Source organism: Phasianus colchicus, chromosome 12 (genome assembly GCF_987193195.1).
Source record: "Phasianus colchicus chromosome 12, bPhaCol1.hap1.1, whole genome shotgun sequence".
NCBI classification, from domain to species: domain Eukaryota; kingdom Metazoa; phylum Chordata; class Aves; order Galliformes; family Phasianidae; genus Phasianus; species Phasianus colchicus.
Genome location: NC_143447.1, coordinates 1,390,956 through 1,417,953, shown reverse-complemented (window position 1 = coordinate 1,417,953; position 26,998 = coordinate 1,390,956). Strand labels below are relative to the sequence as shown.

Here is a 26,998-nt window from a genome sequence, read left to right as displayed (position 1 = left end):
TCGTGATACTGGGTGCTCCGAGCCTCGGTTTTTCCATTTGTAAAATGGGCGTCACCATGATATATATACATATTTTTTGTACTAGCTTAGGAAAGGAGATTCAGGATTAACAGACCTGAAGAGCCCTCAGGAATGGAACTTCTGGCATTCTCACAAACCCAGCTGCAGATGTGAAATGCCCATGTGAGGTTTACACATCGGTGTGCTGATACCTACGATGTGAAGGACTTGTGGGAGTGGTGTGGCCACATGGTGCTCAGACCAAGCTGTGCAGAGAGCTGGGAGCTGCTCTTCAGCTTTGTCACCACTGCTCGGGGACAGACAGGTGGAAAGGGCTGTGGAACTGGGGTGAGTGCTGTGAGATGGAGATGGGAATGGGGGATGGAGAAAGTGCAAGAGGGTCACCAAGGACCTGGGCTGGGGTAGTTTGGCCAAACGGAGGTCCAAGGAGTCCATTAGCACTTACAGCTCCTAGACAAGTAGAAAGATAGTGGAGTTACGTATCCTTTGGTAGGGGCAGATGATATAAAGTGGGAGTGTGGCCACAGATGGTGGCTTGGCATGGCTGGGCTGGGTGTTAGGGAAGACTTCTTCCCTGCAGGAAGGTGGGAACCTGGAGAGGTGGTGGGGCTCCATGCCTGGGGGTTCTCGAGCCAGGACTGGCCTGATCCATCATTGGTGACAGTCTTACTGTGAGCAAGATGTTGGATGGAAGGCTCTGGAGATCCCTGCCCACTAACACCATACAATGCTATAATGGGTCTCCAGATGTTTGCATGCTGATCCATACTGAAAACAGCATCTCAACCCCAAAGCATCCTGCAGCTGCTGGCCAGAAAGATCTCTGAGAGCTGACTTAAAGTCCTGTAAAATGCCATTGGTGACTCCAGCAGTGCTTGCTCGGAGGTTTTGGAGATGTGAGACTTCCCAGACAAGAGTGGGAGGAGGAGAAATCGGTGTTGGCAGTGAGCAGAGGAAAACCCATGTTGTGCCTGGAGGATGCACACTTTCCCATCACTGTCCCTCAAACACTTTGGAAATGACACGGGAACGTCCTCTCTGCTCTGGGACAAGTGCCAAGGCTCAGCTTCCAGATAAGCAGTGAGAAACAGCAAAACAGTACAGCACCTCCTCCAAAGTGCAGCCTGTATGGGCTTGGGACTAGCAGGGATGCAAGCCAGCTCCTGCAACAGCCCTACTATCCCCCAAAGGAAACTCTGCCTCCCTGCAGGCAGGTGGCTCTGTGTTTTGTCTTGCAGACCCTTTTGGGTGCTGTCAGTGCTTGCAGCAAGCCAAATGGGGTTTGTACCCACATAAGAGATGGGAATGCGGATAAAAAGGTTTGGGGAGAGGACCTCCACCAGCTGACAGTGCTCTGCCCAATGCAGCCAGGACACCACTCACTACTTTGTCCCAAGGGCACACTGCTGGCCCACGATCACCTCGGTCTCCCCAGCATCCCTGGGGCCATTTCTGCTTCCAGCTGGGTGCCCCAGCATGGCCTTGGGTGTTGTTCCTCCCCAGCTGCAGGACTGTGTGCTTCTTGCTGAACTCCATCAGGTTTCACCTTGATTTCTCAGCTGATTGCAACCTGTTTTTTACTAAAGTGCTTAAGCAATACCTCCCCAGGACCTGCTCAGTGGTTATGAACACCCCACAGCCTTCACTCTCAAACCAAGCTGCAGAGGAGGATGCTGTTGGATGAGAGATGCTTTGGGGTGAAGAGTGCTGCTATGAAAACATACTGCATGGAGAAACTTGGTTTGAACCAGGGTCACCCTCTCAGATGCTGCAGCTAAAGCCACTCACTTCCGTGTGGAAGCAGGGACTGCAAAACAACCCAAAGAAAAAGCCCTCACCCTGAATCTCTGCAGGCATCACATTTTCACAGTTCTCTCCTATTTCTTCTCTGACTCCCACCCCACTGTGTCCTCTGCTTGCCGTGGGCTCCGTGTCTTCCTGACACCCTCACACTGCTTTGCTGGGGGCTGGAGAAGCCCTTGTCCCACTGTGGCCCTGGCGCCGGGATCAGGCTGGAGGCTCTTCTCTGGAAGAGAAGCCAGGACTGAGGTATCCCTGGTGTGAAAGATCTCCAGAAAATCCAACCCCCCTCCTCACCCCTGTATAACAACATTTCAAACAAGGTATTTGGTTTCTTAGTTAAAAAGTGCTTTTTCTTTTTCCCTTCCCGGAGGACAACAACCTGGCAGGGATTGGGCTCTCTGGCTTAGCAGCTCGTTATGCAGCCTTAGAAAAACAGCTGCCTTGCCACCATCCACATGAGAACCCAATGTGCAAATCCTCCATGCTGCGCACACACAGCCACAGCTGCTGCAGCCCCAACCTAGAAAGCAAGGTAATGCAATGTCAGTTCTCCCCTCACGTTATACCTCCTGTGAAGACATGGTCAAGCTTTGCTTAATTTTGGGATCCACCTTAGTGCTGGTGCTGGGTCCAGAGCTCCTTGGTCGTGCTGGGGTGGCTGAGTTCAGGGCAATATGAGCAGGTGGAGAAGCAGATTGGGATAGGGGCTGAGTAGGGCACCAAACCCAGGTGTGAGTGAAGGAGCCAGCTGTGATCACACCCAGCCTCACTCGCTTCATGATGTGCACATGGGCAAAATGTCCCTGACCTACAGCAGATGTCTGGTTCATGGACTGAGTTCCATTTTGAAGGGAAGTTCAGCTCTGTTGGGACAGCATGGTCTGAAGAGGAAGGAATGGGGTCTTGGTGGGGAGATGACCATGGGGGACGGGTGAAGGAGGAGATGTGTGTGACTCACAGCATCCCCACAAGGGCAGCCCCTGAGCTGGAGAGGGAAGGGAGTTGGTGGCCATCAAAGACCCGCAGGGTGATCAAGGGACAGAAACAGCTTCCCTGTGAGGAGAAGCTGAGATCTGGGACTTCAGCCTGGGAAAGAGGAAGCGAAGGGCTGGGGGCACACATTGGCTTTCCAGCTTGGGGTGCCAGTGGGACCAGGAGGCTAATGTAGAACTGATGTTTTCCCTCTCTTTCACCAAACCTTGGGGCTGAGCAGGTAGACAGCACTGAGTATGATACCAGTTCAGATCCCCCCTGCCTATTTCATTGGGATGGGGCCAATCCAGGGACCCGTGTGGACACAGAGAAGGGCAGAAAGTGGACATCGGGCTGCTCTCCCAGGGAATAAGGGGCTGCTGTCTCGGGGGATGCAGGTATGCTGCTCTGAAGGATGCAGAGATGCAGTTTTGAGGGACATGGGGATACTGCTCAGAAAGATATGGGGATAACATTCCAGGGGATGAAGGGATACTGTTATTAAGGATATGGGGATAACGTTTTGGGGGATGAAAGAATGCTTTTCTGGGGGATATGGGACTGCTGCCCTGGTGTACGGAGCCCAAATCCTGAGCCCCAAGGGCTGCGGTGCAGCTTTCAGCGGGGGGTTTCGGCATTGCTGCCGCAGGGCTGCTGGGCTGCAGCCCTGTGGTTCCTGGAGCCCTAGGGGGAACCCACAGGAATCACTCCCTGCTCTGTGGCCGCCGGTCCCTTTAAGAAAGTTGAAGCCCGAAAGTTCACCAAAGTTGAGAAAGTTTTTCGTGGAAAGGGAGAGAAGAAGGGAAAAAAAGAAAAAGAAAAAGAAAAGAAGAAAAAAAAGCAGCACACACAAAAAGCCCCCAAACCCACACGCAGTAAAAAAAAAAAAAAGCCCAACCCCACATCCCCCTGCCCCCCCGCGGGGGCGGGCCGGGCCGGGATTGGCGGCGGGCGGCCCGGGGGCGGCTCCGGGCGGGTGGGGCGGGGGCGGGCGGGTCCCGGCCCCGCTGCTCCGTGCGCGGCGGCGGCGGCACCGGGAGCGGCACCGGGAGCGGCGGGGGTCCCCAGCTGCGGCTCGTTGCGCTCCGCTCCGCCCGGTTCTTAACGGCGGAGCCGAACCCCCCTCCCGGGACACCGCATGTGAGCCGGGAGGGCAGCTCCGCACCGCGCACCGGCACCGCACGGCACCCGCTCCCCACTCGGAGCTGCTGTTTCACTCGCCTTCACACCCCCCCCCCGGCCCCCCACTATGAGTAACCTCAATAAGGACACCGAGCACACCAACGGCGGAGGAAACGTCGAGGAGGAGGTGGGAGCTCGTGGGACGCGTTGGGGAGCACGTTTTGGAGCACCGAGAGCCAAGCGTCGGGGCTGGAGCACCGGGAGTGCGGCACGTCAGGGCTTTGGGTCCCGGGAGCAGGGATCTGGAGCACCGAGGACCCTGCGTCCGGGGAACCGGGGGTGCTGGGGCTCTGGAGTACTGGAGACCCATGGCATCAGGGCTCAGGAGCCCTAAGAGCAGGGTTGCAGAGCACTGAGGATCCGAGGGTTCCAGAGTCCTGAGAGCTGCAGCATTGAAGGCTCACGGTGTTGAGGCTCTGGAGCTGTGGGAGTGATGACCCAAGGCACTGGGGCATCAGGAAGTTGGGACTTTTGGGGCTCTGGAGCTCTGTCACAAGGGACCCAGAGCAATGGAGACTCGAGGTAGTGGGGCTCAGGAGTACTGGGGACTTGGGGCCTTGGGGTTTGGAGCCCCAGGAGCTGTGACCTGGGATATCGGGGCTTCAGAGCATAGGGGAATCAGGGGTGTGAAGGCTGCAGCACTGGAGACACAGAGTAAGTGGATGGGGTTGGGATGCTGATGCATCTGCAGAGCTGAGGTCCAGCTGTAAGAGCTGGAGGGCTGGGATGTCGGGGGTCCAGCACTGCAGCATGGTGTGTGTTGGTGTTATCCAAGGCTGGGAATCTGATTACTAGCTGCAGTGTGGTGAACCCTGGGTGATCTTGTAGTCTCATGGGCCAAGGACCTCATTCCCATAGGGTTGGAGCGACCAGGCTCTGCCATCCAGATGCCAATATAGGTGATAGGGACAAACTTAAACTGTCGTGGCGGCCGCTGCGCCAACAACCTAGCTGGGGCTGTGGGGCTGGGTGCCACCTTAGCAGCTATCCCCATCCTTTAGACAGTCATCGTGAGACAGACCACATGATGGGAGGGCTCCTGAGCGTCCCTGCTGCAGCCCGCAGAACCGTCCCATGACCCTTGGGGTGGTGGTGGTGCAGCAGGGTCACCTGTCCTCCTCCATCTTGGAGGAAAACGCAGCATTTTGCTGCAGTCCTCCACGCCTGGCCCTGGGGAGCAGGAGATGCTCAGCCCCCTCCCCTCGCCCTCCTCCAGCACGCCGTGCGCTCACACCGCCGCAACATGGCGCCCGGGCTGGCTGCCCGCCGCCCACCGGGGCCGTGTGGTCCCTGTGCGCCAGCTGCCTCGGGGCCAGCGTGTCCTCCATCCCTGGGACCTGGCTAATGGGGTGGAATGGGTGGGCAGGTGTTGGTTGCGGTGTTCTTCTGCTGTGCTGAGCGAAACTGAGGTGACGCGATGTCACACCGCTGGGAACGTGTCCCACCTCAGTGGGCGGCGCTGGGGGGACAGAAGGTCCTGGGGGCCGTGTGCTGCTTTCTGGGTGTGGGGAGGCTCAGCACCAGGGGGTTCCATGGGCTGTGTGTGCAGAGCTGCAGCTGTGTGCTCCAATTATCTGCTGGCTGCAGTGGTGCTGCGCCCTTATAGTGTTTGGGCAGTCTGGAGAGCGCGTCGTCTCCAGCATGATGCTCATTACCTGGAAAATGGGGCCCAAGGTCCGTGCCATGGGGCGTAGGGCTGGCTGAGTGACAGAAGCGTCCCCTGCGCTGCACGAAGGAAGAGGGATGGCTCAGCCTACCCTCTTAGATGTGGTGGTGGCTGGGGATGCTTGGAGGTGATTCTGGAACTGGTGGGATGTCGCCATCCTGGTTGCTTGGGTTCCGTGGTGGTCCTCTGCAGGACCCCCCCACAGGGCTGTTTTACCCAGCTGAGCAGGAGCTGCGCTTCTCTGCTGAGGATCCTGATGGTAGCGTGGGGACCAGGAATGACTTCATGTTCAGGGGACTTTGCCACATCCCAGCCAACCCAAATTCAAACTCTCACCCAGAGCTCCCATTGCTGGGTGTCAGTTCACTCCCCATTAGCAGTAATTACGTTTAATTACTGAACTGAACCGTTGAACCCCAAAGCAAGCAGAAAGGTAGGCTGGGATATCTTCCTAAGCTGTGCGGAGAATAACACCAGATCCTGGAGCTGTAAACACCTTTTCTGCTTTTCACCCTCCTCCATGAGCCTACTTTGCTGCTTCCCTGAAGGGCACTGCATGCCCCAGATATGGCGATCCAAAGCTCCCAAATTGAGCCTTTCCCTTTATCTAATCTTCAAGCCCCCGCATCTCGCAGCCCCTTCCTGCCTGGTGACATGCTGAGCACAGGAATGCCTCTTACTACTCTCTGGGTCACTAATGGGAATGTTAAACAAACAGGGCCGACTGTCAGCCCCTGCTGTTCCTCACCAGACACCTCCCCAAAGCTGATCCCTCCCCACTTCTGCTATCTTCTGTTTAGTTTTCCAGGCAGCCGCCGATCTGCATGACAGCACCCATCCCGAGGGGCACTGCTGGGTGCTGTGCACTCTGCTTGCTTTCTCCAGCAGCCCAAGGAGCTTGCTTGCTTACCATGCACCTTGTGGGTCCGTCCTGTTGATGCAGAGGTGTTGCTCCTGCTCTGGTTGGGATTTGGAAGCCTGATGTTAAACTTTCCTCCCCCAGGAGGACACTGGAAAGGTCCTGGGAACTGCTGTGTTCCCAGGCTTCCTCTATCAATGGCGCTGCTCCTACCAGGGGGATGGGATGTGGGAGTCTGTCTCCTGGCGGCCCTTTAAATATGCCCGATGGAATGGCTTCCTTCTCCTTCCTTGCTTGTTCAAATCTACGTTTCTTAGACTCCAATTTGAGTTGCTTTGAGCATCAGTATTCCAGCTGGTCTCCATGACATGAGAACTGTTATTCCTTCTTGCCTGCTGGTCTAGTAAACAAGACCTGGCTTCAGAAGTGAGTTTCTCTCCTTGGCTAGCTATAGAACAGAGCTTTCCATAATGGAAAATGGTTTTAAGTGGTGCATGGTAAAGCTCTGAAGGGCCCAAATCTAAGACTTCCTTGCCAAGATGGGTGAAATAGGAAGGATGCTCTTAGAGCATCTGGAATGCAGCTCCGAGAGCTCCCGGCATTGCTAGAGGAATTGGCATTGTGTGAAGCCAAGCGTGACTGTTCAGATCTGGTAGAGAAAGCTTTTGGAGGAAGAAGGTATTTTGGGGATTGTAGGTCTTGGCCATGTTAGACTTTGAGTCATGAAGATTGAGCAGTGGGATCATGGAGCTTCTGCCTTTCCTGGCTCTGAGTGCCCAGAGTAAAGGCTTCAGCTCAAAGCCTTCTCAGGGTGTGAGTGTGCTTAGCACCTTCTCTGTAGGAGCACTGTGCCCTAACTGGGAGCAAGGAGCCTTTTAATGTCTGGGTATTGACCTCTGCTGTTTGCCCTACAGGAGCAGATGATGTCACTGTGAACACAGAGGCATGGTATAGGTGTGAGACCTTGACTTGCCTTTGTGGGTCAGAGCTGTTGTTCTGGGAGCTTGGCTCCCCATGCTCTCCTTGTGGGGATGATGGGCTTACATCTGCCCTGCCCCTATCCTCTGGGCTGTATTGTGTGCTTGGGGTCTTGTGGGGAAGAGTGCTGTGCAGTGCAGAGGGGAATCAGGGCTTGGTGCTGCTTAAAGTTGGCATTTAGGGTCTGTTTTTGTGTAGCGGTGTGCTGTAGTTCTGTCTTGACAGGAACTGGTCTAATGCAATGGTGGTTCAGTCTTGAGGCTGCTTGGCATCCTACCAGCGTCCCCAGAGGTGTGATTTGAAGTGACACTCGTAACTACTGTTACAGCAGAGAGCTGCTGCAGACTTTCAGCTTGCCATTGCCTGGCTCGTGACCTTGGATGCAGATGAAGACCCAAGAGGATGGCATACCTGGGGAGGGTCCTGCAGCCAAACCCACATTGTATGCTCAGGGCAGAAATGGTAGATGGAGCTCATCTCCCACCAGAGCAACTGCTGTGGAGCTGCTCCACTGGGATAAAAAATAGCAGAGCTTCCTCTGCCCCAACCACGTCCTATTCTTGGGTGCTGCTCTGCTGTACCAGGGCTTATCGGCACCCATGTGCTTCCTTGCTGCTCCAGGCAGCTTCTGGTACCTCTCCCTCCTTCCCCTTTTGCTCGAGCTCCTTCCTGCCCTGACCACATGAGCAAAAGCCTTGTAGGCCATCTGGAGTGGCCCCATTGGGTTTTTAGCTCAGGCAGTGGCATTCCCGAGCCTTTCCCTCTCCGCAGCCACGTTTTGCACGCTTGGCTCCCCGCCTTTCCCATCCATGCCTTATAAGTCCTGGCTCCCGGGGCTGCCTGCAGCCTTGCTGCATTCCAGCAGCCTCGTGTCAAGTGGCTGCATCCCGAGAGCTCCGATCTTTGGGGCGCTGGGTGCCCAAGCAGAGTGCTGATGGGCTGTGTTCCCATGGGAGCAGCTGTGGGGGCTACGGCGTGGCAGAACCCTTTAGGGACAGGTAGTGAACCTGGCTGTGTGGAGCAGGGGCTGACTTTGTGGGGTCTCGGCTTTGTGAGAGCAGGGGAGTAGGAAATGGATGTCAAAGCTGCGTCCTACAGGAGGGGAGGCTGTGCCTTGCTCACTTGTGGGAGGATTCAGAGCAATCTCTTGACGAAAGCGTGGAGACCTCCCAGAGCAGCCTCGCAGGAGATGTGTGCTTGTGCCTTTGCATTTTTGACATAACTTGACCCTTGCTGGGCTGCAGGGCAGTATCTCTGTGTTCTTAAGACTCCCCTTCAAGCTTATATGAAGCAAATGAGGCCAGGAGATGTGGACTTGAAGCTTTGGTGCTGAGAACCCGGCTGTGCTCACACCAGGTATCTCTTCTGGGGCACGCAGCAGCGAAAGAAAGGCTTTAGAGCCACTGAGGATCTCAGCACTAATGGCTTCGTCCTTGTCCCTCCCTGCTTCTGCGTGGGAAGCTGTGCTGGGATCCTCCCTCTTCAAGTGATGGCCTAGACGGTCCTGTCCGTCCTGGCACACATCCTGTTTTCCATGGCTCTCCTCCATCTCTGCCGGGTGTTTGCACCAGGGACATCCCCTGAGGGGGCTGGGACAGGGAAGGGAATATATACATCATCTATATAACTTCTTTTTGTCTTCTGGCTTTTCTAGCTGCCTCTGTGGGGAAGCTGAATGTTTAAGTGGATCTGGTGCTGAGTGGCAGGGAATTGAAGTGGGGCAAATTGATGAAGGCAGAAGGCTGGGGGTCCTTGAGGGACTTAAGGTTCTTGGAGTGCCCTGCGGAAGTTAACCCACTGGAAGATGCTTTCCCAGACCCCTTACTGTTTCTCTTCTATAATTGCTCTCTTTGTATGTGGGAGATTGGCTTAAGGTCCCACCTCCTCCCATAACAAGTTCTTCTGAGCCAGGACCTTCCTTAGTCTGTCTCATGATCCTTGGGCACATACTGTTTGGAGATTCTGACTGGTGGTACTGAGGATTGCCCATGCTTTCTTGGGGTGATGTCCATCCTTGCCAGCTGCTGTGGGTTGTCTGGAATCCCTGTTTCTTGACCTGTGTGTTGTGACAAACTGTACCTGGAGGCCAAGGGAAGCTTTTAAGCTTTGGAATAATATCTCCTGTTCCTGTCCAGATGAGGACAGCATTAGGGGTGTGTTCCCTCTGACAAAGAGCTTTCCTGGGCACCTGCACTGCTCCGTTCAGGCTGTTGTAAGTGCTTTGGGTAGCTGACTTTCTCCCTCCCCAAGCAATGGCATGTCTTCCATTCTGTCATGCCTGTCGCAAGGACTTACTGAGCTGCACATCACGGGACCATTTAGAGACCCAGCAGGGATGCAGATTTCTATCTGCTCGGAAGAAACATCCATTTCTGGTGTCTGAGCGCACTCAAATCCTGAAATATTGAAAAGGGATGGTGCTTTCACGTGGCTCAGGCACATGTGCCATTGCGCTCCATGCAACATTTCACTGCAAGAAATGGCCGTGTGTCTTCTGGGAATGCACAGCAGCCGCTCTGCATAGCCCATGCTGAAGCCTGAAGTTGTCAAGGTGCTGGCTTCTGGCTGCCTCTGCTCGCTCAGCTTGGACATGAGATGGTTCTGCAGTGATGTGCTGTGGCATCAAATGAGGCGCTGGGGTTGGTGGGGAGGACGTGAGGAGAGAATAAGGATGCTCGGTGGTTGTGTCCCATATATGCTGGTCTAGAGAAGGGCTCTGTGTCCTAAAGGGGGTGGCAGCAGCCCACTGAGGTGCTTGCTGGGTGCTGGCAGCCCTCAATCCCTCCTCATGAAGGGAATGAGGGTAGAGAACTACAAGAATTTGTGATTTATGCCCATCCTATAGGGTTTAAGGGACCCCCTGAGCTGATGTGAAAAATCTCTCTGACCTGGGAGAGGGGCTTGAGGGGGCATGTGTTCCCTATTGGAAAGCAACAGAAACACTGTGTTTCTTCCACTTGAGTGGGAAGAGAAATTTAATGAGGTGTCAGGTGCAACCCGCTTCTTCTGAGGAAGGGAGATGGCCAAGCAAGGCTAAAGTGTGGGTTCAGAATGCTTGTGCCATGGAAGTGTGATAGGGATGTAAACTCCAGTCTGGAAGTAGGCCAGGAGATGGGCTCTGTGCTCCTGGTCCTGCTGTGTGTCCTTTCTAGATGCATCTGGTCTGATTTGGTGCCAGTCGGCATCTGGGTGTTTGTGCTGTCCTTCTGTACTTCCAGTGTTCTGTAGGCATGTTTGGGATTGGTTCAATGGGAGCCATGCCTAGGTGACTTGAAAGCAATGAACAAAGATTTCCATCCTTGTTCCTAGAGTCTTTTTTTTCTGCCTTCCCATGCTTCTCACTCCTGGTCAAGCTGAGCTTGTTTCCTCCCAGTCCTTTTCAATGATGACTGACCTCTGTCACACATAACTTCCCATTCTAGCTCTATGCTGACTTACAAGAAATCTTGGCAGCTTCATCACGCTGCTTCCTATGGAAATAGGCTGGCAACCAGCTTCTCCCAGGGAGGAGGTGGCTGTGATGGTCTTGCTGCTCAGCAGTGTTCTTCCCAGCCTTTAGCACTGGTTCGTATTCCTGGCTATTTGCATACATTCTACCACTGCCTTCTTCCGGTGCTGTGTTTGTGCTTCTGCAAAGGGATTTGGATTTGTTTTGACTTCTGCAGCTTGGAAGAGCAGTCACATCCTTGGACTTGGTGTAGTGTAGTTTGAGAGTGACTTCCAAAGGGTCTGATGTGTGCTGGGGAAGGAGCTGGGCTGGACCCCAGGTTATTCTCCTGGTGATGTTCTGGCTTCTGATGTCAAAGATACTTGTGTAGTTATGAGGTGGCGCTGAAAGTTGAGGGCTATCTTTTGATTTAGTGTCTGAATTGAGGTGCCAGGATGGGCTAGGGATAAGATATCTAGTGGTCAAGCACTTGATATCTCTAGAAGGACTTAGGGAGACAGCTGAGGTTGCCTCTTCCGGGACTGTGATGTGTCAAACTTTCCTTTAGTGCTTTTGACACACATGGTCATCTAGCAGACTTCAAGTCTTTGGCATCAAGGTCTGTTAAAAGACTGTGGGGCTGCTGTCCATACCCTATTCAACCCAAGTTCTTCTCCTGGAGCCTGAATCTTTTGTGAAGGTCTAAATCCCACTGTGGGAAGGAGAAAAGGCCTGACTGCATCTCGTCCAGGGCAACGCTCCTCTAACATGGGGAAGTGTCAGTGCCTGCAAGGCCACCACTGGTGCAGGATGTCCTAATCCCATTGCACCTTGCTTCTGAACTGTGCTCTGTATTCCCACTGCAGTACTAAATATCTCCTTTCAGTAGACCTCGTTGACCTCTTTCCTAGGTACGGACACTGTTTGTCAGTGGTCTTCCTGTGGACATCAAACCCAGAGAGCTCTACCTACTCTTCCGACCATTCAAGGTAAGGAAGTCTTTGTGTTTTGTCTTTAGTGGAAAAGATGCTGCCTTGTGGCAAGCCTTGCAGCAAAGCTCTCTGGTGGCGGGAAGCAAGAATGAAGTGAGGAGCTAAGCCTTCTGTTAAAGCTTTGGGGAACCTGGGAGGTCTGGTCCTAATGTCCTGGAAGTCTTTCTGCAGTCTGCAGCATGTGTTGAGAGGAGGCTGGCTTTAAGCGTTTAGGTAAGCTTGATGTACCTGGGCTGGGACACATGTACTGATGAAATAATGTGGTACACATAAGTCAACCTACTGTTGCTTCCATCTAGCTGTGGTGCAGAAAGAGGGCATGGGTGGCTCATCAAAATGAGCCACTTCCCAGGAGGCCTTGTGTTACCCACTTGAGCAGGGTGCTTAACCTTCTATAGCTTGGCAAAGAACTGGATTTCTTCCCAGAGAGGCAGAATAGGCTAGTTGAGATGAGATTCCTTCTCTGCTTTGTGAAGGTCTTCTCTTTAGGTGGGAAAGAGTAAACTGGTACCCTTGGAGATGGGTTAATAGATCTCCCTCTGCAAAGCCTGTCTTGTGTAGGGTTTGGTGCTGCAGGAGATCCTGGAGCTGTTGCATCATGGCCAAGTTTTAGCTTGGCTTCTTCAGGAACCTGACACTGTCTTGCTTTCTTCTCTTCTCTAGGGTTATGAAGGGTCACTGATCAAGCTAACATCAAAGCAGGTACCTCCTTTTTCTAGAGCATGGGTATTTCTCCCTTCGGCTCGATGGGAAGTGGGGACAGATGCCATTTCAGTGTGTGCAGCATCACGTAGGCAGCTGGATTCTGCTCAGTGTCCTTGTCCTGGTGTCTGGAAGCTCTCAGTGTGTGCTGGATGTCTCCTTATTGCCTGAGACTGGCCGGGGGTCATGGGTGCTGGATGACAACAGGTCCTTCAGACCTGCACCAGATTCCCTAGTCCCATTCTAGTAGCAGGTCTGCTTATGGGCGAGGAGCACCTTTGCCAGAGGCTACCAGGGCAAGAAGTGCCTGCTATGTAGGAATGACAAAACTTTGGTGTGCTGGAAGAGGACAGAGCAGGAGTTAACGATCCAAGGCCCTTTAAGCTCTGCTTTGAAGGCTCAGTGCAACTTTGCTTGGCCTCTTCTTGCTTGCTGTAAGCTATCTGGGATAGAAAGGGTGGCAGGGTAGGTCGTGGATCTGAAAGATATTTCCAAACTGAAATCAGTGTTATTTCTTGTAGCCGGTTGGTTTTGTGACCTTTGACAGCCGGGCTGGTGCTGAAGCAGCAAAGAATGCCTTAAATGTGAGTACTGGAGGTACTGGGAGGGCTGAGAGCCATACACACTGCTTTCATTTGGTCTGGAGCATGAGTGATACTTGGCTTGTCCCTCGCATAGGAAGAGCCAAGGAGTCCCAGCTGTGCCTTCAAATGTGGTAGTTAACTGATCATGCAGTTTCCCAGAAGCCAGGCAGGAGAGCTCATCATATTTAAGGGTGCCATTAGTCTGGGAGAGTCCTTGTTCTGGCCTCTGACCTGCTAGGAGCTCTGCTGCCAGGTGGAACCTGCTCCAGAAAGATGCAGCGTAGGGGAAGCATCCTTCCCATGCTGCTGCTCCTGTGGCCAGAGCTGTCTGGTACAGGTAACATTTCTGACCTGCTGCAGAGCTTGCCTTGAGTCTCAGGGTGTGTGCTCATCCAACCCAGGCTGGTATAGGTGTACAAGCACCACAGACAGGAAGCTCCAGAGCAGACAGGGTATCTTAGCTCCAGCAGATGGATATTTCCTGACCACTGCCAGTAGCTGTCAGTGCTTAGCTGGCTGGTGAGCTGCACATAAAGAGCAAAGCTGTGTCCCTTAATGTGGAAGCAGTGGGTCCTAAGTCAGCTAAATAGGGAAAGGCAAGCATGAGGTGACAAACTGGGTATGTGACTGCAGGGTGATGGCCCTTGTTCCCCTGTTGTGCTTTGTTACACCAATAGCTGCAGGCAGTGCTGGGACAGGAAACCTCTCTGAGAGACTCCTTTGCTTTCTTCTGTCACAGGGCATCCGCTTTGACCCAGAGAACCCTCAGACCTTGCGGTTAGAGTTTGCTAAAGCCAACACAAAGATGGCCAAGAGCAAGCTGATGGCCACACCAAACCCCACTAATATCCACCCTGCCCTGGGCGCACACTTCATTGCACGGGACCCCTGTGAGTATGCTGGGATGCAGCTTGATGGCCAGCCTGGGAGGTACCTGGCACTGGGAATGCTCATGGCAGGGCTTGGTGCAGCTGAGCCTACAGCCAGCATGGGAAGGGAAGCTGTGTCTTCTGGCTGATATCTGCCAGTGGGTTGGGTTGCAGGAGAACAGCAGGCATCTGCTAAGGCTTCTGTCCAACTCTGGAAGTGCTGAGGAGGTGGAGTGGTAACACTAAGGGCTTTAAATCATTTCTAGGTGCAAAGCAAGGAAGGGCAGTGCTGTGCTGTGCCGTGCCATGCAGCCTTGGCATGGTTTGGTGGTGTTCTGTCTTAAGCCTCAGAGTTTTAACTTGGAGTGGGAAACGCAGAGCCCATCCCTGAAAGCAGGCAGTTGGTCCAGCTCTGAGCTCGCTGTCCCCTTGTCTCTTTGTCCAGATGACCTGACTGGAGCGGCTCTAATCCCGGCATCCCCAGAAGCATGGGCTCCCTACCCACTGTACACCACGGAGCTCACCCCCGCCATCCCCCATGCCGCCTTCACATACCCAGCGGCTGCTGCTGCGGCCGCTGCTCTTCACGCTCAGGTGAGTCTCTCCTTTCGGCCCTTGCCGAGAGAGAGCCGCTCTCTCCTTCCCCTGGTGCTTCATCCCTCGGGTCTCTGCTCGGCTGATTCTCCCCTGGCCTCTGCACCTTGCTCCTGGGCAGAGCTCTTCCTGCTGCTCCAGGCCCTGTGCGGGCTGCAGGGCAAGTGGTGGGGCTGCTGGGTATGGAATAAATGGGAGGCACGAGTGCAGTTGGAGCTCCGCTCCCCGACCCTGCAGGCCCAGCTTGCCTCTTGGGCTGGGGGAAAGGAAGGGTTGGGGTGAACGCTCAGCTTTTGTCTGGCATTGGTCCCCATTGCCAGAGAAGCTTCTTGTGTGTCTGCAGGGAGGATGTGCAACGTGCCAGCAAGTGTAACTATGAAACATCCTCCTTGAAGCAAGGTGTTGGACCCTGTGGGTGCAGCGCAGCCATGTGCCATAGGCTATGGAGGTGCTGGTGCTGCATACTGTTGCCTGCTGTCGCAGGGGCTGTGCTCCCTGACAGCTGGAGGCATAGGGATACCTCTACTCGTCTGATTCTGGAATCATGGTACATGAAAGCATGACTTTCTTCTGAGGCCACCAACCCCTGCTGAGCATAACCACCCCTAAAATGACAGAAATACAAAAAGAAAGCTGAAGTACAGGTTAGGTCTGAATTCCATGTGAAGGTGCTTGTTTTGGAGCACTTGTGTAGGAGAACCTACCCTGCTTGATGTCACCAAGGACCCTGCCTGTTTCGTCTCTGCTCCCATAGTAGTGCTGGGGGCCGGGGCAGTGGGGCTCTGGGCTTTGTTCCCAGAGCATCAGGACCTAACTGCTTGGCTCTGCTTTTCCCTGCTTAGCCTGGGAGGAAGAAGAGCAATGTCCCATCGCCTTACCCACCTGGCTAACAGCTGAGTTGGCCCTTCAGCCTCTTCTTGCTCCTGCAAGTGTTTTGATCGTAGCTGAATGGCTTCAAGCCAAGCTTGTGTCCAGATGCGATGTGGAGGAGATGCAAGCTCCTCGCCTGCACGGACTTGTCCTCTGCTGCTTTTGTCCTGCTGGTGACCTAGCACTGGGCTGATGCTCCTGCAGGATAGGCAAGAGGCATGTGGGGCTCAGGGCAGGATCAGCCTGGTGTTCTAGGTAGGTTGACCCTTTGCTGGGTTACTTCCAGTTTGAGAGTTGTGTGATGTTCTCCAGGAGTTAGTGATGGTGCCCACAGCTACAGGAGCATCTGATTGTGCTCCTGGGCAGCCCGGGAGAGCAGATGTCTGTCCTTTGTAGGGTGGTGGAGCCAAGGGCTGTTACTGCCCCTAGTAGAAAGAGCCAGGAATGCCCTCTTCATCCTGGCTGGAGCTACTGAGGAGTGTGGAACCCTTACTGTGGTTCCTTCAAGGATGATCATCAGTGATGTACAGGGACCCAGAGCAGCAGGGTCAGACACCAGGACTTTATGGTGTGTAGGGTGGGCAGAGGAAACACTGCTCTCCCAGAATAAAGGAAGCATTCAGTCAGATTCTCTCCATCTGGGTTTTTAGTTTAAGCCCTCCAGCTGGCAAGCTACTTGTGCTGGAAGGCAGCTTAACTCTCAGAGGACTCGTAGCCTGGAAAGAGACTCTGGCTCTAGGGAGATACTGGGAGGACATGGGATGCCCTGCCCAAGCAAGTCCCTAATGGATGATGTTCCCACAAGCCCTGGGGAGCCAGTGTGTCCCTTCTGAGCTGTGGCTCTGCTGAAGAAGAGTGGCTGAGCTGGCTGAGCAGTTACAGCTGCTCCTTGCTGCATTGTGCTTGAGTTGGCAGTGATCTCACAGGGAGACATTCTGGTGCAGCATACATTACCAATAAAGTTTTATGGGGTTAAACATTACTTAAGTTGGCAGTTTGGAGCTGCCTGATCTCTAAGCTGGAGCCTTTTTCCTCGCACAGTTGAGGCAGGGTGGAGTTAAGGCAGTGTGAGGTGACTTTTGCTCTCAAACTGGGCTAAAAGCTGTAACCTTGTTTTTGGTGTGCTGAGCCCTCGTTCTCACTGGTAGGGCTTGGCGGTGGTGGACACGCGAGCTGTTCTCTAGGACAGCGGTAGCTCTTCCTCCTGGGATTCCTCTTGGCTGGAGGATGTTCATGGGGATGGCTGGAGCAGCTCCACGAGCTATCAGCGCTGCAGGGAGCACGTAGCTGGAGGCAGTAGCTGAAAGGAGAGCTTGGTGCAAAAGGTTAAAACTTGAAACACTCAGTCTCACAGCTCTGTGTTCAGGCCTGGTAGAAAGTAGGTGAGTAGGTGTCTGTCATGCTGGAGGGCTGGCAGGAGATGGCAGGAGGCTGGTCTGGCCTCGGCTCATGTGCCAGGAGCTCTCAGTGAGCCACTCGCAGAAGAGCAGGATGACTGCTGTTCCCGCACTGCTGAGCTGCTGTGCCATGGACATGGGGTCCCTCCAGGCACCAGGCTGCCATAGGTGTGACTGTGGCCTGAGCCGGCACTGCTAAAAGCCTCTACGTGTGGGGATTCCACTGACTTTAAGACTGTCCCATGTGCCTTCCCTCCCTCCCACCCTCTCTCAAATCCCTCCTTTGATGTCCCTAGTGAACTCCAGCCATGATGCCAGCGCAGGCTAGCCCTGAAGCTCAGAGCTGTCCCTGGAGATGGGACACCCTAGTGATGCCTTATTGCAGCTAGTGGAGTGGCTGTGCTACAGCTCCATTCCTAGAAGTGTTAAGCATGACGGCAGCCCCGTTTGGAAAGACTGGTAAGGTAACCATCTCTCCTCCAAGATGCACCATGGGATTTGCAAGCTTCTGCCCATCTCTGTAGCCCATATTTCCTTGCCCACCCAGTGCATGGGCCTCACGCTACCCACCCACCAGAGCCTGGGGAATGAGATACCAGGCTTTCTTTCTAACCCACATCTCCAACTTGGCAGCACATGACATGGCGCACACAGCATGGCACCATCTTACATCATCTCCTCCCAGCTGAGCCAGGCTTGGCCAGGTCCTGCTGGTGGGAGGGGAGCAGCCTGGTTGAGCTGGGGCAGGGATGACCCTGCCACTTGGTGTGACAGAAACCTGGTTTCTCCCCATCCACAACCCTTCAAGGGCGACAAGAAATACACCTTGACCTCACTCCTAGCACACAATGGGGGAGGTGAGTGACGTGATAGTGATAGCACACAACTAAATTCTACCGGGCACGTTTAGACAACAGCACTTGGCGGTCACTTTATTCCAGAATTGCATATCGGGACAGACCCTGCCCTTAGTCATGGGTCTAAACTCACCTCTTTCTCTCCAGTTACTGGAAATGGAGCAAGTTCCTGCCTGGAGCTTGTCTTCTCTTTGCAGCCTGAAACCACAGCCAGGCTGCAGCTCTTGTGAGCTGTACTGAAGGGCATCTGAGTGGGGATGGAAGGGAGCAGTGTAGGAGACCAGGAGGTTGGGAAGAGGGAATGTGGGTGAATGGTTGGTATGTTCAGCTCTAAGTGAAGGAATTGAGTCTAGGATTGCTTCTTCTTGTAGTGGGTAGTGATACTGCGGAGAGAAGTCATCAAAGATGAGGACTCAGGTCTGCCTTTGTCCTTGGAAGACTCTGGGGTGCACAGATGTGCTGAGTTGGGAAGAGGGGAAATTGGTACAAAGATGGAAACCAGGATACAGTTTGTCTTGAGCCCTTTAGACCCAATGAAATGTTTCATCTAGCATCTGTGTGATTGAGTTGGGCTGCATTGTGCCTCTGCTGTGAAACCATGTGTTCTGGAGCATCTCTAGGCCAGGCTTTGGGTGTGCAGTAGGAGACAGTGGGGCTCCTATCATGCTATCAGTGCAGCTCTGTAAAGAGATGCTTCCAAGATGCCTCTGCACCCCTGAGGGCTGGACTTTCTTTGGGAATTGGGTAGAGGAGTGGACGAAGCTGGTGGTAGTCACTATATAGTTCATGTAGGAGACCAGGCTGAGTAGCCAGGACCTAGAAGGCTGTGGCTGATGCTCCCAAAGCAGGGAGCAGATCATGGAATGGAAGCTTCCAGCTGCCCATCTTGGCGGGTTGGCTGCCCATGGTGCCCCCACAGTTTCCAGGCTGTTGCCAGCAGCAGAAACATGGTTTGGAGGGGCATCCTTTGGTGGGGATGGTGAGAGCAGGATTCTGAATCTGGGATCAGCCCAAGGGAGTGGAAAGAGCAATCAAGCTCTGCTTCATGGCAAAGGCCAGCAGGACTCAAAGGCTTCCCAACACCAAGCTGAGGCAGAACCCATCGATGGAAGGGGAGGTCAGTGCTCTGCCTAATTCTCCAACCTTTCCTTCTGGTGAGCTGCCTGAGCTTGCTTGAGACAGGCTGGATGTCTCTGAGCTGTGGAGTGGCTGGACATGAGGCTGGTGCCTATAGCTGTGACTGCTGCTGGCCCTAAATAACTGGGAGTGCAGGGTGGGCTCAAATGCTGTGTTCCTCAAGAACCTGCCTCCTGTTGGGATGCTGCTGTTTGCTGGGGTGCCACTAACGTGGTAGTCTTAGAGCAGTGGACACCCCAATGACTTGTAGGACCATGAGGATCCTGCCTCTGCAGCACTGAGTTTTGGCACAGCCTTGGGATCCCATCTGCAAGATCTCCTATACTTCACGTTGTGGTGGCTGATAGACTTCCCTGGGATGGGAGGCTGAAAACAGCAGATTTATGTGTATTGTTGAAACTTGTTGCCTGTTCACTGGGGCTGTCACATAGGACTCATCAGGATTATTTTTTCAGGGCGTATGTCCTTAGAAGTGTGAAGCATTCTCCAAGACTTCCATGGCTGTGGTGTTTGCCTAAGCTCCAGTGGCTTAGTGCTGGCACAGGCTGACCAAAGCAGGCTCTCTCCAAGTGAGCTGTTTCTTGTTAGCAGAAAAAAATCAGATGTGAGATGCTCTCTGCTCCTTGGGGAGCACCCATTCTCCCAGCATCACTGGATGAGTGACCTGGACCAAGATGCCATCAACAGTGACTTCTCAACCTGCAAGCTGAAGTCTGTGAGCTGCCTCGAAGCTGAGTGGTTCAAGGGTCTGGATGCTTCCCGAAGTCCTCCTTCTGAGCAATGGGAGTGGTTCCTATCTTTTTCTGCATGCTTACAGCATAGGATGTGCTGCTTTCTAGCTGGCTAGGGAGTGCTCGCTTCAACTCCACTGAGATTTCCTTGGTGCTGGCTGAGCTACTTAGGTCTTGCATGTTATGCAAGGGTTTGCCTGTTTGCCTCCTCAGCTCAGGGCCCTGGAAGCAGGAGGTGAGTGAGATGCCTGCTGCTGGGACTGGGAACATGTATCTAGAGAGTGCTACTGGGCGATGGTAGTGCTTGTGGTGTGCCTTCCTGTCTGACCTTCCCTGCTGTGGGTCATGCTGCCATCTGCTGTGTTTCCAGCTTTGGAACGTGCTGCTGGAGTCTTACTGGCTCCCAGAAACGCAAGGAAAAGCTGATTTGTCCTGTCCTGTGTAGGGAGGGTTTTTCTGACAGCAGGGAGGTGGCAGGACTTCCATACAGAAGGCAAGCAAGAGAAATGCAAGTTGACATCAGACTCCTTTCCAGCTGTGAGCTAATACAGCTCCAGAAGCAATGGCGTGTCTTCCAGTAAAAGCCTCTCTTGCTCTGCTTTCCCATCCCAATTTTGGATAGCCCCATCCACTCTTTCTCAGCTCCCATCCTTGATGGTTGTATTGGCAGGGCCTGCTGCCTTGTGGCCCACTAGAGACAGCCCTGCAGATCCTCCTGCCTGGCTGCATTCCTTCCAGGCAGCTCCAAGAGCAATCTGCTCCCAGTGCCTGGGAAAAGCAAGGCATTTTGAGGGATGTTAAGATAATAATAGAAACTGGCATTGTCAAGGCTCTGTTTTCTTAAAGAGCATGTCGTCTTGTCTAGATTCTTCAGAAGGAAGATGGGATTTCTGTTGGCAAACAAAGGTGCTAGAAGCTTTGGAGTGCACATCTGGGGCAGGAGGGGCTCCTGTGAGAAGCAGAGAAGAGCCTGCAGGTTTGGGGACACGGCTGGAGGCTGAGCTGGGTGCACGTGCCCCGCTGCCTTGCCTGCTCACGCCAAGGGCCGGGTGCGTGGGATGGCGGCCGCTGCTGGGTTAAGTGCGTGGCCTTGTGAAGGAAGGGGGAGTTTCCTGTTGCTTCAGGGCAGGAGGAAACTGCTTCCAGCTGTCGAGGGGAGGGGTGCTGGATGGGGAGATGTGGCTGTGCTGAGCAAGCACCTCCCAGCTGTAGGGTTTGGATAGCTGGGATCCAGCAGCTCTGCATAGCTGATGGAACTGGCAGGGCTCTCCCTGTGGGAAGCATCACAAGAAGGATCTCTGCTCTCCAGTTCTGCCTTGGGGCTGTTCAGTTTCTGGCTTCCCAGGTCTTGTGCTGGTGGAAGGAGGATGCGGCTGTCACAGGCAGCTGTGTTTTCTGGGAGGTGTGACCTTGGTGTCCCTTCCTGGCAGGAGGCTGTTGTCTCAAGGTCCTGGCACTTGCTGTCTGTGTTTTCATTATGAAGCCTCTGGCCTTTCTATCAGATGGCAGACCTCTCCTTCTTCCAGGGGCGAAGGAAGTAGGGTTAGAACAGGGATGTGTCTAGCTTGGAGTACGGTGCTGAGGCCAGTGATGGCTCTCAGTAAATGAGTTTTCAGCTCTGTCTCCTCTGAAGACCTGTGGATGTCCTGCGGAGGTCTCATGCACGAGTACGGGACTGCTGGATGACTTTGCAGCAGGACTGCTGCTGTATGTATGATCCAGTGTACTACAAAGCAGTGTGCAAGGTGCTTAGAGAACAGCCATCCAATTGTTCCCTAGCACTGCCAGCTGCTGTCTCAACCCAGCGTGGCCTTCCTGGTGGCTTAAATTTGAAGGGACCAGAGAGTTCCAGCACTCTTCCATCACTGCTGTGGGCCCACAGCCTTCTCTTCCCCAGGCTGAACACCCCCAGCTCCTCAGCCCGTCTCCATAGCAGAGGTGCTGCAGCCCTCGCAGCATCTCCGTGCCCTCCTCTGCCCCGCTCCAGCAGCTCCGCACCCTTCCTGTGCTGGGGGCCCCAGGCCTGGACGCGGCACCGCAGGTGGGGCCTCACGAGGGCAGAGCAGAGGGGACAGTCCCCTCCCTGCCCGCCGCCACCCCTCTGTTGCTGCAGCCCAGGATGCCGTTGGCTTTCCGGGCCCCAGATGGACGCTGCTGCCTCGCGCGTGGCTTCTCATCCACCAGAGCCACCAAGTGCTTCTCCGCAGCGCTGCTCAGTGAGATCTTCCCACGCCTGTGCTCATAGCTGGGATTGCCCCGCCCCAAGTGCAGCACCCTCCCTTGGCCTTGTTGAACCTCCTTGGGTTCACGTGGTCCCACTCTGTGAGCCCGCCCAGGTCCCTCTGGATGGCATCCCTTCCTTCTGTCGTATCCACCGCAGCACTCAGCTCAGTGCCATCAGCAAACTGATGAGGGTGCACTCAGTGCCATCATCTGTGTCACTGATGAAGATGTGAACAGCACCAGTTCTGAGACAGACCCTTGGGGGACACCACTCATCGCTAACTGGCTGCAACCATCCAACTTATTCCTTATCCACTGAATAGACCAGCCGTCAAATCCATTTCTCTCCAACTTAGAAATAAGGGTGTGGGGCAGATCATGCCTAATGCCATGCACGAGTCCAGATAGATGACATCCATTGCCTTTCCCTTGTCTACCAATGATGTCTTGCCATTACAGAAGGCCACCATCTGGGTCAGGTTTTGACCTTAGTGGAGCCATGCTGGCTGTGTGGGATCACCTATTCTGCTTGCATATGCCTTAACATTTCTTCCAGAAGGATTTGTTCCTTGACCTTCCCTGGCACAGAGGTGAAGCTCACTGGCACGTAGTTCCCTGGATCTTCCTTCCCTCCTTCCCTTCTTATAACTGGAGTGATTCCCTTTTTCACTGGGGACCTCACCTGACAGCAGCAACTTCTCAAATATGATGGAGAGCAACCTAGCATGTCTACTGCCTGCTTGCAGCCTGTGGCAAGGCCAGATGTTGATCATTGATGACATGACAGTAGTAGATAGCCACCTCCAAGTTGAATGAACCATGAAGCCTCTACTACCAAAGCATTCATTTATTCATTTTAGCAGCTGTGGCTCTTTCTTCGCTCCAAATGGGGCTTGCATTCAAGAAAACCTTGCCTGTTGTCCCTGTATAGCACTTGCTTTGGTTACTGTTCCTACATCTGCTTGTTGGTTCCTTCCTCGTCACAGAGCAGCAATGGGTAGTAGAGGTGCTTGGGGAAGCCTCCAGTTCCTGCTGGCTCATAGCTCTGCCGCTTGTCTCCATGGCATGGTTTGCCCAGAACCTCTTCTGATGGTTGTGTTAGTTTTTTAAAAAGCTCTTTGGGTCTTTTCTGTGTTGAAAGAGGTAGACTTTACTTGAATCAAATGGAAGAGTTCTGGTTTAAGTGTGTTGGCTGCTTCTTTGTTGGCTGAGGCAGACTGGTCACCATCTAGTAGTGATGGCTGCCTGGTGTGAGCCTCCTCTGCCCTGTCTGAGCCTGAATGGAGGAAAAGCTGTAAATATGGGATGTTTGGGAGAGTGTGACTGGGGGATCAGTCCTTCTTTCTGCACACCTCCAAAGTGACGAGCTTCACACACAGCCTCGATGGTGTTGCTCAATGTATTGTAGTGAGCTGGGTTTGAATTTTGATGCTGTCTTCTGGTTATGGAACATACTTGGGATGTTGAGACAAGCCCTGGGATAGGGAGCTAGCTCCCTTCAGGTGTGTGGGATGCTTCTGCCCTTAAGGGAGGACATGTCCTGGTGCCTGGTAATCCTCAATCTGTACGTGCACCAGCCACCAGCGCAGGGCTGGATGGTGCCGGCACTTAAGGCACTACTTTGGGGTACATCCTGGTGCCTCCTTTCCAGTACTGGAGCCATTTCTGCTCACAGGTGGCCTGAAGGAGCTGGGCTCTGGTTGAAATAATCCTGGATCATGGACCTCTGGCGTGGCTTTCTTTTTTTCCAGATGCGCTGGTATCCTCCTTCTGAAGCTACCCAGCAAGGATGGAAGTCTCGTCAGTTTTGTTAGTTTGTTAGTAAGTAATTAATTACTCTTGGAGCCTTGTCTTGTCTGTCCTTGGGCTCCCTGAGCTCCTGCGGGGGGGAAGGATGGGAGCTGCTACCCACCCCATACACATCATGTAGGATGAGGTTGGCTTTGCTTGATGGGCAGTGGGATCAGATCCACGTTGGTGGGCACAGGGAGAGCGGGGTGGGCCTCAGATCCTACCAGCCCTGCTCACTGTCCTCTTTTCCACAGCATCTCTCCTGGGCTCCTGTTCCTCCTCCCTGCCTGTCCATGGAGGGACGTGCCAGGGATGATGGCTCCCACCTCTTGCTTTGGTTTGCGGCCAGTGGACAAAGCGCCCGGCCCCGGCGCATCCCCCTCCGGACTGCGAAGCCGCCGCATGCCACCTCCATCCCTCCGTCCCTCCATCCATCTGTCCATGCTGAGCTTCACCATCCGGCTGCGCCGACACCCGGCGAGGGCTCGGTCCCGAGCTCGGCTGAAGGAAACGAAAGGCAAATCGGGTTTTGCATGTTTTCTGGCATGAATTAAAACACTTAACTTGTGTATGTGTGAGTGTAAGTTTGTTTGTTCTAGCGTTTGTGTAACCGTTAGCAACAGGTCCTACGGACTGATCCATCGAGGTTTTCATCTTGCGTCGGTGAAGACTTGGCTCTGAGAAATACGAACTGTCCTTGCCTCACCCCTTCCCCACCTCCGCCCTCCCCCTTCCCAGTACGACCAGAAGAATTTGAAAAATGTTTTTTCTTTTTTTTTCCTTTTTTTTTTTCCTCCCCTTTCCTCCAAGTATGATGCACTGGGTTTCTGTTCTCATCCATCCTCCGGTTTTAAAATCAGGGTTATTATATTATTTTTTTTTTTTTCAGACTTCTATATATAGAAAGGCTGTAAGCTATCTAACCTCTTTTATTTTCCTTCCCCTCTTTTTCCACATCCTTCTGATTGGAGAGCATCCAGTCCTGCCAAATAATCAGCCGTCCTTATGGGAATACCGAACAAAAAAAAAGTACGAGTATTTTTGTACCATGTGTAATAAGGAAATATTTATGCATCATAAAGAATTTCTTGTGTGTTTGTGTGCAATTAATAATTATTATTATTATTATTAAAAGAGAAATTGTAATCCTGTAAGATAAGTTAATGTTTAGTTAAAAGCTTGAAAAGAGAAGGGTTGTCTTCTGTACTAATGATTCAGTTAGGCATCGTAAATGAGAAATTGTGCAATTTTTGTTTTAGCATCTTATTGCTTGGTATTGAAGTGCTTTAAGTATTATATGACCATGGCTGTCTCGCTTGTATTAAAAGATTTGAGAATAAGTTGCTCTATACTTGCTGATCCTATGAGAATGTGAAACTGGATAATATATGAAATGCAACAAAAGAAAAAAATATATATACCCAGAGGCTGCTGTGACTCTGCTGCTGTGTGCTGTGTTCTTGTGGGGCTGGGGGTGGCATGGGGCACCCCCCTGAGGAGGACGTGGGGCTCTTTGCCAGGAAGGCTCTCTGCTTTTGGGTGTTTTTCTTCCCTCCCCCCCCCTCCCGTGGGCCTGGGGTGGCCTCACATCCGTGCCAGCACTGCTCCTTGTGCAGCAGAGATGTCCATAGAAGGCAAAACGTGCTGGAGCTGCAGTGTGGCTCAGCTCCTTCATAGCTGCGTGAGGGCAAGCAGCTGCTATGCCCTCATCTCTGCCTTCCCCATCCACCCCAGCGCTGGGCCCTTGGGTGCTGTGTGTCCCATGGGGGTGGTGGTCTGGGCACAGCCAAGGGTGGGGAGTCACCCCACATTCCCTATGGTATGGGATGAGAGCTGGCATAGGGTGCAGTGGTGGGGCTGCGGGTCCCCTCTTGCTTCCTGCCTGCTGTTCACTGAAGCAGAAACACCTCTGAGAGCATCCCCAGTGATGGGAGCGTGTGAGGTTTTAAATTATGGAGGAGACTTTTTTTGTTGTTTAAAAAAAAAAAACAAAAAAAAAAACAAAAAAGAGGCCTTTAGCACATGCATTAACATGGCCAGGCCATGAATAATTGATGCTCGGCTCTATTAAGCTTTTACACCGGGAGCGGGCGCAGTGGAGCTGAAGTAGGTCATGTCTGTGCTCAGGGTCCCTGCTGTTCCCCCGTCCCAGTGCCAATGTGGGCAGCTGTAGTGTAAGGGGTGCAGGGCCACGGTCCTGCTTTGACCCTGACCACCTCCCAGGGCTGATCATCACCATGCAAAGGGTCTCCTGGGGGCAGGGAATGGCTGTGGGTGAGGTACCTATGTATCCATATGTCTATATTAAACATATATCTATCCAGTCATCCATATCTACCAATAGATTTTGTGTCTCTGTTTGTATATATGTATATCTCTCCTTGTAGGTGTCTGTAGATATACCTATTTCTAGAGGTACGTTTGTAACTATATAGATAACTATGCACGTGTCTATATGTATTTATAGATGTTTGTTGATCCGTTGATTGATATGGGTCCCGGCCCCTGTTTGGACAGGTTGGGCACACAGCAAACAAAGGAAGCCAGCAGGAAACCCAGATGTAAAACTCAGTCTCTGCTTGAAATGGGAGCTAAAGGCCAGGAGACCAAGTGCTTAATGCCTGTCTTTCCCCAGGACCAGCTGGAGCACGGAGCGCAGAGATCAGGGCATCCCGTGGAGGCGGGCTCTTTTCGTCCCACCAGGACCATTGCAGGATCTGAGACCTTCATCCTATTCTTGCTTATGAAAGCAATGCAGACAGCTTCTGCAGATGGTTAAAATGGCTCCTGCAAAGCCCAGCAGCTTCCATCTGCTGGTCTGCGGTGGCAGCGCAGGTAGAAGGGCCTCTGCTATGGCCCTCCCTCCCCAGAGCATCCCTTCTCTCTTGGGCTGAAGTCTTCCATGGTTGAAGACATGAACTCAGGCTGGAGGACAATTGTTGTGCATCCCTGAGGAGAGGACGGGAGGCTCCAACTTGAGCTCTGTGTTGCTTTTCCCAGTCCTACTGGTGACCTCCTTTCCTTTGCAGAAAGGCCCTACCAGGTGGCTGCCTGCAAAGCCAAACTCCATGGGAATTTATACTGAACAGACCTCAGCAAATCCCTCTGATTTGCTATCACTCCCAGCTTCTGAAATGATTTCCCAACTCCACTTTTAGGTACTTGGAAGCAGCAACCCAATATTCCAAAGAGGGAGCACAGAAAGACACCGGTGACATATAAAAGACACAGGTGTGATCCAAGTGTGTAGGGACAATTGCACCCTGCACAACAGGTGAAAGTTATTATATGGGGGAACTACCTCAGGTCAGAGCCTCAGGAAATAGAGGCTGCTCTGAACGAG

General features: G+C 53.2%; 1 protein-coding gene across 2 annotated transcripts; it reads left to right on the top strand.

The window, feature by feature from the left end:
* The first annotated feature begins 3,816 nt into the window (after positions 1-3,816).
* RBPMS2 (RNA binding protein, mRNA processing factor 2) lies at positions 3,817-25,378 on the top strand. 2 transcript variants are annotated; one of them, XR_004170206.2, is made up of 9 exons: positions 3,817-4,105; positions 11,820-11,897; positions 12,564-12,602; positions 13,124-13,186; positions 13,926-14,076; positions 14,501-14,649; positions 17,213-17,375; positions 23,616-23,685; positions 23,910-25,378. XR_004170206.2 is itself a non-coding variant. In XM_031616177.2 (8 exons), the coding sequence occupies exons 1-7, from the start codon at positions 4,046-4,048 to the stop codon at positions 23,676-23,678; spliced, it is 603 nt and encodes a 200-aa protein (XP_031472037.1). In that variant the 5' UTR covers positions 3,818-4,045; the 3' UTR covers positions 23,679-23,685; positions 23,910-25,111. The 2 variants fall into 2 exon arrangements, 1 of the variants encoding a protein (XP_031472037.1); XM_031616177.2 differs by lacking the exon at positions 17,213-17,375 and having other exon boundaries at positions 3,818-4,105; positions 23,910-25,111.
* Positions 25,379-26,998: the final 1,620 nt, after the last annotated feature.